General features: G+C 48.4%; 1 protein-coding gene and 1 long non-coding RNA gene across 7 annotated transcripts; one reads left to right on the forward strand and one right to left on the reverse strand.

Moving 5' to 3' along the window:
• Positions 1-107: 107 nt before the first annotated feature.
• LOC126577135 (uncharacterized) lies at positions 108-546 on the reverse strand. Its single transcript, XR_007608322.1, has 2 exons — positions 469-546; positions 108-374 (listed from the first exon to the last, which is right to left on the reverse strand). It is a non-coding gene; the product is annotated as an uncharacterized LOC126577135 (long non-coding RNA).
• A 101-nt stretch (positions 547-647) lies between these two features.
• Positions 648-11,195, forward strand: LOC126575615 (phospholipase D2). 6 transcript variants are annotated; one of them, XM_050236396.1, is made up of 9 exons: positions 648-818; positions 6,448-6,865; positions 6,937-7,126; positions 7,215-7,397; positions 7,466-8,245; positions 8,500-9,427; positions 9,504-10,074; positions 10,143-10,383; positions 10,470-11,195. In XM_050236396.1, the coding sequence occupies exons 2-9, from the start codon at positions 6,459-6,461 to the stop codon at positions 10,908-10,910; spliced, it is 3,741 nt and encodes a 1,246-aa protein (XP_050092353.1). In that variant the 5' UTR covers positions 648-818; positions 6,448-6,458; the 3' UTR covers positions 10,911-11,195. The 6 variants fall into 6 exon arrangements, with proteins under 6 accessions (XP_050092353.1, XP_050092355.1, XP_050092351.1 ...); XM_050236398.1 differs by lacking the exon at positions 648-818 and adding an exon at positions 860-1,041; XM_050236394.1 differs by lacking the exon at positions 648-818 and adding an exon at positions 1,051-1,381.
• The last annotated feature ends 202 nt before the right edge of the window (positions 11,196-11,397 follow it).

Below are 11,397 nucleotides of genomic sequence, written 5' to 3' on the forward strand. Positions count from 1 at the left end.
CTTCGTTACCACCATTGTTGACACGACGGGCGTTTGTTTCTTATCGCGCGTCTTCACAAACATAAAAGCATATTTTATGGACCCCCAAAATCAAAGAACAGTACAGATGAAGAAAAGCACAAAGCGTTCTTTTATCTATTTAAAAGATGTTTCCTCTCATTTCTTCTCTTAATCTTAGCAGGTCTCAGACCAATTTGGTTGAAATGGTGACTCGATTATTTCATTCCGAGTCTTCGATGTCTTGAACGTCGTTTTGTGCTGTTTAATGATACAGGAACTGGCTTCTTTTCGATCTTCCGTTATCGCAGTTCTGGGGAATATTGCTTCTAGAGGAACTAATTGACCTCTGGTGGTGTCGTGGTCGATGAATCTTTCTGCAGAACAAAGAGATAGAAACAAATGAAAATGGTTTTTATGCGGTGAAACTCGTTCACGACGGAAGCTGCACACCTGATGGCCAACATTTACCTGAAGAGGGTTAAAGATTTTCTCAAAACAATCGCTGATCGCTTCCCACCAAGAAGAGCGTGCGCGAGCGGCTCAGCGCGAAGAGAGGGACGATATGGACACGCACACACTGGAAAACGCTGTTGTTGATGCGAAGAACCGCGAGCGAAAAGGGTTAAACCAACGATTCGTAAGTTCGCGCTTGCCGGGGAAGGTGTACTTGCTCGAGGCGCCACTTGCTAGCTTATTATTAATAAACCGTAACTGCCAGAGCATCATTCGTTGTTTGCGAATCCCTTCCTCTCCGGTTCGGTGCCGGTGATGTGGCCGTACTCATCCGTTGTTTTTGTGTCTTCTGTGTTGCTTCTTCTGTAAGTGCTTCCTCTGTTATCTCGTGAGTTTTGTGTTTGTTGGGGTTTTGTACCAAAAAATAAAAAACAGTGAATGCCCGTCGACCTGCATGATCGCGGCTAATCTTAAATGCGTTTGTGCTGTGATGTCAAGATCGGTGATTATGGTGACGTTTCCAGCATCCAGATCACTGATGGGGCTGCACAAAACTCCTGCCGTAGCCGGTGGGGTTGTGTGCGTTCGGTATGTGCGCTGATCGGTAACATCATTGAAGCGAGGCAACAATAATCGCGAATTCAAGTGCCACCGTCTTGCAGAGAGTCGGATCCATAAAATAATCAAGCAACAGGAGCCCACGGATCGAGACACCGTTAGTGCAAACCGCGAAGCGGCCACAGATGAGTTAGTTCATAAAAACCAATAACACGCCTGTTGCGTTGTGGCGTTGTGCGTTCGGTGATCATATTTACAATTTAAATGACCTCCAATCCTTAACGACTGCGCGCTAACCTTCGTGTCACGAGGCGTCAGCGGTTGCTGCTGTGTACTCGGAAACGGACCAAAAACTGCGTGAGATAGAATCGTGAGTAAAAGTTTTTGAAATTCCACGGGAAACCCCATCTCCACCCAGGGACAGCACCAGCGCAAACACATTTCATTTCGTGAGCGACAAATGGAGAACCGCGAAGAAAAAGGGGGATGATAAAGCGGCGAATAGTTTATAACGTTTTCCGGAGTCTTACGTCAGCACCAGCTGCTTGAGCGGGGTGCCACAAAAGAAACAACAGAGTTCGGCTTGGTGAGCACGTTCCAACAGCGCGAGCGTAGCGGGCGCGTGGAGCCGCTTACGTTGTTGCTTGAGACTCCGGATCGTTGGTTGGAAGGCGGTTTGATAGACCCAGAGGGCACCGTTTGGGTGGGGTGGTAGTGAGGTGCAGGCGTTTGAATGCAGTATATCACCCTACAACCCCTCGGGAAGGCCAGCCACCATTAGCCGTGTGATGATTGCATAGTTGTCGTTCGTCCCTGCGCAACCACGCTCGCACGTGGCATTGAAGTGAACCGATCACTCTCCTGAAGGGGGTTTGATTCTGGCGGCAAACACCAGTTACGCACAACCAGGTGCACAACAGAGTGTGGCCGGTGTGAATCATACTCCAACATTCAGCAGGATAGTGATAGTGAAACTCCTTCTACACAGAGGGGGTTTAATATGATATTAATATCTTACTGGGTTTTAATATGGAGTTTGATAACACTGTTTCACCCGAGAACCTTTGCCGTGGTGCAGATCGACGTGTTGTGGGGTGTAGTGAGGAGCGCTACCTTCAGACCACCTTCGAGGTACGCCTGCGTGAGCATAGCATAGCATATCATCGGAATTCTTGGGCCAGACATGCTATTTTAGCTTCTCTGCAATAGAAAACTGTTAGCTTGTGCTGAGCCGTAGCCGAAGAGTGTCCGGGGCAAGGTACTGCCGGCCGAGACATTGAATGGCGTCTCAAGGTGGTCTCAATAATATTTTGATGCGCATGTTATTTGGACCTCCACAGCGTGAGGTATCGATCGGCCGGTTATTTGCAATAGAAGTTGATTGATACCTTTTTTCCAAATTGGAGCGATTACATTATCACAACGAATGACAGTATCAATTCTCTGCTACTGTTATTGTGTGATACTGGTTTCGACTGCTGCTAACCGGATTGAGGCAATGCAATACTCGCTTTGTGTTGTTATATTATCTGTGTGTGACCTACTGATGATAATAACGCACGATCATTTACGATCGGCATACGTGAAACCAACGATATCTCTGTGTAGCTTTGATGGGAAAATAATATTTCAGTTACGATGTTCCAGTAGCAAAACATATGCAAACAATAATGGGTCAATAATCTTAGATAAATTTTATTTAGAGAAGAAAATCTTATGAAAGTTGTATTATAAGCTTTAAGAGCGACGATCTCGTAATTTAAGTAAATTATGTTTAGGATAGGGTTTCAAGGAATTTGAATCAATGCGATTGAATTGATAATATGCAAAAATAAACCAGTAACTACGCAACCACTGCATGACACACATTTGTAGTAACTTACGTTTTCATGCATTATCTACCATCTGAGTGACATCAGCGTTGAGACACGAATAGAAGCATTTCATTCAGAGTCATCGCTAACGGACCACAAATGCAAGTGTGTATGCTTATCAGCCTCATCACTTATCTCTCAATTAATTGACAGTAGTCAATTGTCAGCTTTGGTCAGCCCACTGGCCACACACTTGATACATCAACATGCGAAACACAGCATTCCCTTCGCTATTCCGTCGCAGTTAGTCACCAGTTTATGATATATTAAACAGGGTCCGAAACAAAAAAGAAAAAGCGAACCTCGAAATTCCTTAGAAACACTCTCAGAAGCGTTATTCCACCAAGCCACGTTTTGCGTCATTTCACGTAATTAATCTGTGGACTTGTTGTATGCACTAACTTTTAGCGTTTCATGTTGCTTGAGAATGAGTAACTCTTTTTTTTCTTAAAGAGTCATACAACGGCTTCATAAATACGTAGTCTTTTTAGAAGTTTTATTCTCAATTCCTATCAAATACTCTTGAGCAAAGTGGTCGAACTACTCTTTCGATCGTTTGGCATTGGCTTTTAGAAGGATTGGTTCTCCAACGAAGTTGTTTGCTTCGCTAGGAATGAACAGTTGCTATTACCACATAAGAGATGAGATTTGTTTCACCCAATACTTAATAAAAGCGAACAACGATCCTATTCACCTTGTATCACTATCAAGACCGAGCACGAATATCGATGAGTGCACAGTTATGCAGTAATTAGGGTCAGTTCTGAAAGATTTTACTTACAAAGCAGCTGTTAAGGCTCGTGGAAACCATTACCAATTGTCGGTACGAATATCAATCGAGTCGAACATAAAAAACGGAAAATTTCCACAAGATAATGCAACTTTTCTTTCCGCATAACAATGCAGGGGTCTACACATGATCATACCGACAATGACTACTGCGCTGAGTCATTAGATGATCCCAGAATGTTGTCGATTCCGATAGCAATTACAAAGAATAAAAACATATTATTCATTGTTTCCCAGAAACGTTGGAAATATTGAGTGTCAACTTGCATATATTTGTTTAAATTGGAGGGATCGTGATCTAAAGACATTTATTTGAAATTCCTTGTTTGATCATTGTTTTTTAGCAGAGTGCATGAATTAGCTACCGGCCCCGTTATGCAATTAACCCGTTGATTTGTTTTATTTACATCTTTCCATTTATGACCTGGTTACTTTTGCTAACCGATCGTTACAGTCTGCTTTCTATTAGGGTCAAGGTCACATGAAATGGTGTAACATCGTGTACACCGTCGTACCAAAACGGACCTTCACACCCAAGCAAACGATCAAGATACATACATTATACACTTAGTAAATAGGCATAAGGTACGCGTGCCAATGACAACGCCGCCCCACTACCCAGCACCTTACCGGTCGTCGTTCTCCGGGCGTTCTGATAAGGATTTTAGCAACCGGAGGGGAAAAATGATGGAAATGCGTTAATAACACAATTGGATACCTCGGCCAACCTCTGCGGCATGCCAGAGGTGCGTGTTGAGTGCGTTAGTGTGGTTATCGTCTTGGTTTGGTAGACAACGCACTCGGTGATACACACATACACCACCCCTACTGTGCGCTCTCGATATGGCAAACTGGCGCGGTGGCGCGGTGACATCTTATCAGTAGCAGCCACTCGCACATTTCGCCCGCGTCCCATGCTGTTGGTCTCCGTTTGTTCTCAGTATTTTTCGGGCTTTCCGCGCGATCGGTGGACCCGCGGTGGCCGGCTTCTTGACGGTGACAAGTGGCAGTTGTTGGGGCGACAAAAGCGGGGACTAGCCGATCTTTCGTGAAAACGCCCGTGATCAAGTCAAGCCGGGCTGTTTCAAAGATCTAAACGCTAAGGACGAGGCATTAACTCAATTACCACTTGGTGACGCGCCACAGGTGTATCGAGGAACAGAGGAAGTGCGAGAGAGAGAGAGAGAGAGAGAGAGAGAGAGAGAGGCTGAAAGGGTTGGTGGTCGAACTCAATGATCCGTGAACAGTGGACCACCACACGTGGACGCGATGGACGCCAACTACAAACGGAAAACGGTCCATCGGAGCATATCGTTGCTGCTGCGGGATATCGGTAGGTTGGAGTTTTTGGGGTCCATCCTCGCCCTCGGTCCGGATTCGTCAGCTGGTTTCGCTGGATGATTGGAACTTGATGAAGCGCAAACCCCTATTGGAGAAGGGGACTGGGACATTACGGAATGTGTGATGATTGAAGAACCGGAAGCAAATCAATCAACTGGCGAATGCTACCAACTGCAACCGAGTGAAATCATAACTATAGCTCACGCTCAAATGATCAAGTAGAGGCTAGAAGAAGTAGCGGCACAGGAACAGGTACAGGGAGGTGCACAGCACACGGGGAACCGTATCTTATCATTTGGTTTCATCATTTGGCACCCCCTTTGCGCTCGCTATCAATTCACACTGTGACTAGCGTCCCTCGCAACCCCCCACTGTAGTGATAGTCAGCCGCTATCAGGTGCTTATCACGGTTGTGTACTGATGTAATGGTTGTACTAAAACATCCCAGCTCTGCTGCAGCGGCTTGTGGTGCAGTACAATAAGAAGAGCGGCCTATCCGGAAGTCAAAAAATCCCACACCCTCCCGAAAAGTGGTCATATCTCGCGAGCTTTTTCGCGGAGGATCTAATCTTTATTCCTTCCGCCGGAAGCGCGCTCCGATCGTTACCTCCTTTTTTTTTGTGGGAGGGTTAACGATCCATTGCGCCACCTTTATGGGTTGGCTGATAAAAGGGTATCATTCACACTGAGCGCCTGATCGACAACGAAACACTGAGCGCTGATGCGAAACGATAAGATAGAATCCATTCAATCCACGACCCTGGACCGCGGAGTGTCTTGTTCAGCCGTATGCACAAAACGAGAGAGTCCTTCGATGAGGCCGGTTGTGATAACCGGAACTGGAGCGAATAATCGAAGATCTGGTTGGTTTGGTGGGTCAGTTTGCGTTCAAAATGAGGAAAGCTCGTCTGTACCTGTTTATCGGTAAGCCCAATGGGGTACGAACTTTGACCATCGGCGAGTGTGCGTCTCAGCGTCTGCGTAATGTCGTCTAATAGCAATTGTTAATAGCAATTGGCGTCTAATAGCAATTGTTAATGATACGGAGTGGCGCACCTGCGTGGGAGCCAAAAAGAAAAAAGGATTAACGTGTTGGTAACGTGTAATTGGCAATGGTGGCGCGCGTTGTTGCGAGTTGATAAGCGGTATCACATTCCCGATGATCGATGCAAAAAAAGTGAACAAGATGTTTGATACTTGAGTGTTTTTATTAGACGCGATAAGCCATTGCACTCTGTACTGTACTAAGAAGTGTTTAGTGCACAAGAATGCTTGAGTGCCCTCGTGTGATAATCCTGGACCCTGTTTGATGTGATACCCGAATGTAAACGTTTAATTAATTACCTAATGAGTAGTTAAAAAAGGGATTACCTGGGGTCGTTCTGTGACAGAATGGTGATTTTGATAAGCGAATGTTCGTTCTCGTCGATAGATCAGATCTCCATGAGCGACATGGGAACGTCCAATCCGGCGCTCAGCTGTGACGATGCGACCACCACATCCCCAGCCACGGGTCAGGCCGAACCGGTAACACCGGGCGGTGGCATGTTTGACACTAGCCTGGCCTGCTACTCACTGCGCAGCGAGGCGGAAGAGTTTGACGAAAACTTGGATGCCCCCGATTCCGTCACCTACCTGTCGATCGGTGGACCCAATCCGGTGCTGGTCATACGTGAAGGTGACGCCGACAGTGGGTCCACGGTGTCCGAGATCCCGTACAACTATGTCTACAATCCACCGGTCAAGTTTGACTCGATGCGACGACACATCTTCATCCCGGGGTTGGAGATCAACGTGGAGATCATTGACAATGAGCGTAACTTAACGTCGCACGTGCTGAACCCCAATCTGTAGGTATCCGGGGCGGGGATTGCGGAGTATCCGGCCCTAGAATGATCCTCTGATCCGCTTGGATCCGCAGGTACACGGTAAAGCTGACACATGGACAGTTCACGTGGACTATCCAGAAGCGGTACAATCACTTCCGGAACCTTCACCAGCAGCTCACGACCTATCGGACTTCGCTGCACATACCATTCCCCACGAAGAGCCACCGGGAGCGAAGGGACAGCTTCCGGAATATGCATACCGTACATCAGACAACGGCATCGGTGAGTTGACGTATGTGCGTTATGTGTCTCCGGTTAACGGTGACTAATCCGATGTCTTCTCGCCTTGTTCCTTGTGTCATCATTGTAGCCAGCTATGCAACAGAAGCTTGGAAAACCGTTGAAAAAGATCAAAAAGAGTGCCCTGCCACGGTTTCCACTGAAGCCCGATTCGCTCGTCTCGTTCGATGCCGTTCCGCAGCGGATGAAGCAGCTCGAAGAGTATTTGTACAATCTACTCAACATATCTCTCTATCGCAATTTTCACGGGACGGTAAGTGGATTGACCCGGTGTTCCTTTCTTTTGCTCCCGATTCATCACCATTCGGTTCTGTTTTCCAGGTGAACTTTCTCGAGGTGTCACACTTGTCGTTCATTGCCGCCCTCGGCGACAAGGGTAAGGAAGGGCTGATCAAAAAGCGCACCGGTTCGACGAGAGCCGGCCAGTCGGGATGTAACTTTTGCGGTTGCCTTACCGGTGGATGCTGCGTACGGTGTAGCTACTTCTGCAGTGATGTCGTCTGGAGCAAGTGGCGCAATCGATGGTTCTTCGTCAAAGAAACGTGCTTCGGGTACTACCGACCGAAGGATGGTGTGCTGCGGTGTGTCGTACTGTTCGATCAGGGTTTCGACATCTCGTCCGGTATGTACAGTACCGGGATGCGGAATGGGTTGCAAATCGCCACCAACTCGCGGTATCTCGTGATCAAACATCCGACGCGCCGTATGGCCAAAGATTGGATGCGGTACATGAAGGGAGTGGCGAACGAGAGTGCGCGCGATTTCACCCTTCCCAATCCACACCAATCGTTTGCTCCGTCCCGCCCCGGTGTCCAGGCCGGTTGGTTCGTGGATGGGGCCGGTTACATGAGTGCCGTGGCCGATGCACTGGAAGGGGCCACCGAGGAAATCTTCATCACCGACTGGATGCTCAGCCCGGAGATCTACATGAAACGGCCGGCGATCGATGGTGATTACTGGCGGTTGGACAAGATTCTGAAGCGCAAGGCCGAGCAAGGGATCAAGATCTTTGTGCTGCTGTTCAAGGAGCTGGACTTTGCGCTCGGCATCAACAGTTACTACAGCAAACAGAAGCTCGTGGAGCAGCACGAGAACATCAAGGTAAGAAGAGGAGGGGGACCTTGAGTGAATCATTGCGCATGCGTTAGACAATCCGTACATGCAAACAATCCGTACCGCGGCCCGATGTTTACCGTGCGCAAATACTCGCGTAACACGTGGATGGTGTTTGCGGATGTTGTGCTTGGTTTTCGGGTGGATAAGACTGACGTATTCTTTTTTTTATCTGCGGGGCAATTATGACACCTGCTGCTGAGATATTAATGTTGTGCTCATCTTTTTGTTCTCTCTTGTAGGTTCTGCGTCATCCGGATCATGCGAAAGCGGGCATCCTGTTTTGGGCGCACCACGAGAAACTCGTTATCGTTGACCAGACGTATGCATTCGTTGGTGGAATCGACCTGTGCTATGGACGCTGGGATGATTACAAACACCGGTTGACTGATCTGGGGAGCATCTCCTCATCGACGACCAGCTCGGCGAACAATACGACCACCCGGAAACCGTCCACCGTGGTCGAGCTGGACGAGAATGGTTCCGTGGCGAATCTGTTAAAGTCGAGCAAAAACATTGCGATCGCTACGGCGGTGGATCGGCAGGAGGCGGAAACAGCGGCCGCAGCCAGAGCGATCCAAGCAGCCCAAGGTGGTGGTGAAGCACCGGGTGCATCAATCACACCTGCTGAGAGCAAATCGGAGAAGCAAAAGAAGTTTGTTCAAACGCAACCGGATGTCGTTAAGGAAGCGACCGGTGGTGGCGGTGATGAGTCGTCCTCACACAAGCTGCTCGTCGCAGCCGCCCAGGCACTAAGCATGGTCAATTCCGAGCGCCAGCAGGTGACGGAAGAGCGTGAAACCAGTATGCCCGAGAACATTAAACAAAACACGCCGGAAATGGGGCGGCGTAACATGATGGACAAGCTGAAGGACATGGGACGGGATTGGAAGAACCGTATGACACTGACGGACCAGCAGGGTGAGGAAGTGGATGGGAACACCAAGAGCACGCTCAGCAGTCCCGGGTACCTATCGGAAGAGGAACGACGGAAGCGCCAGCTGTATGCCGGGGGTGCCGGGGGCGACGGAGCAAGTAGCGTTCTCAGTCCACAGCCGTTCAAAAGCAAATTTACGTTCGAATTGGATGGACAGGCCAAGCTGTGGATCGGCAAGGATTACATCAATTTTATTGTAAAGGACTTTACTAATCTTGACTCGCCGTATGTCGGTAAGCGAGGATGTACTGACTAGCGCTAAGAAGGATTTAACAAACTCCAACTTTCCATTCCACTTACGCCTCCTAGATTTGGTCGATCGCTCCACAACCGTGCGTATGCCGTGGCACGATGTGGCCACCGTGGTGCTTGGACCGGCCGCCCGGGATGTGGCCCGTCATTTTATTGAGCGCTGGAACGCGGTGAAGCTGGAAAAATGCCGCGAAAACACAAGCTACCCGTACCTGTTACCAAAGAGCTACAATGACATACGGATCGACAGCAAGTTTCTGAACGTTCCGCTTCATCACGTCACCTGCCAGGTGTTGCGTAGTGCTTCCAGCTGGAACTGTGGTTTCATTGAACCGGACTGCGTGGAGCAGAGCATTCACGAGGCGTACGTGCAAACGATATCGAAGGCGCAGCATTACATCTACATCGAGAATCAGTTCTTCATCAGCCTGGAGATGGGTAATGGTGTGGTGAAGAATCAGATCGCGGATTACCTGTTTAAGCGGATTGTGCGAGCCCACCGGGACAAGAAGGTGTTCCGGGTGTACGTCGTGATGCCGCTGCTGCCCGGTTTCGAGGGGGATGTCGGTGGTTCCACGGGAATCTCGTTGCGAGCGATCACACACTGGAATTATGCGTCCATCTCGAGGTGACTGCCGTAGTGCCGTAGCAGTGTAGCTGTACTGTTGTCTGTACTGACCAATCTGCTCATTTCAGGGGTAAATCATCCCTTCTCACGAGACTGCGGGCGGCAGGAATCGAAAAACCATTCGATTACATCTCGTTCCACAGTTTGCGAACCAACTCAACCCTCAACGGTATGCCGGTGACGGAGCTGATCTACGTACACTCGAAGTTGCTGATCGCCGACGATAAGGTGGTGATCTGCGGTTCAGCCAACATTAACGATCGCTCTCTGATTGGCAAGCGCGATTCGGAGGTGTGCGTTATGATAACGGTGAGTTCGTTAAATGAAGGGTTGGGGTGAATGACCACACGGTTCCTAACTTGCCGTTATTCTCCTTCTGTTGGTCGCTTTTGTAGGATGAATCATTCGAAGAAGGTCGTATGAATGGCGAATCCTATCCGTGCGGTATCTTCGCGGGAAAGTTGCGGAAATTTCTATTCCGTGAACATCTGGGACTGCTCGAGCCCGAACCGAACCGGGCACCGGTCGATGTTACTGATCCGGTCATCGATAGCTTTTGGACCGATGTGTGGCGTAAGACATCATATTGCAACACGCACATCTACGATGAGGTGTTCCGCTGCATTCCATCCGACGCAGTGCAATCGTTCGTCATGATGAAACGGTTCCTGGAGGACAAAAGTTTACTGCAATCCAACCCGGACGCTATCCAGAAGGCAGTGTCGCGGATCGTGGGCAATCTGGTGGATTTGCCGCTAAAGTTCCTTTGCAAGGAAGTCCTTACTCCTCCCGGCGCTAGCAAGGAGGGCATGATGCCAACGTATATGTGGACGTAGGTGCGCTACGCACCGTCTCACTCCCTGCTAAAGTCGTTCACATGTCTCTCCTCATGTGCTACATACGCTTTCATTTCTGCGCTTATCATTTCAACTCCATTCCTTAACATCTGATCGATTGCATTCCGGCCAATAGTGTAGATTTGTTGTTTGGTTTTTACGACTTTGTCGCAATCAGTCTTTCTTATCTGTTTGTTTATGTTATCTCTAGATATTTTACTGTTATTTATTATCATTCGTGGATTTTTATAAAGCTTTCGAAGAAAACAGATTTATCAAACTTCATGTCTTGTTCGAATTAATTTCGTACCTCTGCCCTCTCCTACAAGTCTTAGAAAGAATCGATGGCCCCAATTACGTGTAAGATACGTTCATAATCAACCAAGTGAGTCGATTATGAGCCTATTGGACCGAGCGCACTCTAAAAACTCCTGGCTGTGGCACAAAACATTAAATTGATCGCTACAAACGAAACTGGCACAGCTCG

This window comes from Anopheles aquasalis, chromosome 3, assembly GCF_943734665.1.
Source record: "Anopheles aquasalis chromosome 3, idAnoAquaMG_Q_19, whole genome shotgun sequence".
Taxonomy (NCBI): Eukaryota; Metazoa; Arthropoda; class Insecta; order Diptera; family Culicidae; genus Anopheles; species Anopheles aquasalis.

Bases quoted from the DNA above. Each gene is read 5' to 3' on its own strand.
- LOC126575615 (XM_050236392.1), top strand. From the start codon at position 4,944: ATGGACGCCAACTACAAACGGAAAACGGTCCATCGGAGCATATCGTTG. The intron at 9,428-9,503 runs GTAAGCGAGGAT...TACGCCTCCTAG, and splicing joins TCTTGACTCGCCGTATGTCG to ATTTGGTCGATCGCTCCACA. The intron at 10,075-10,142 runs GTGACTGCCGTA...TGCTCATTTCAG, and splicing joins AATTATGCGTCCATCTCGAG to GGGTAAATCATCCCTTCTCA.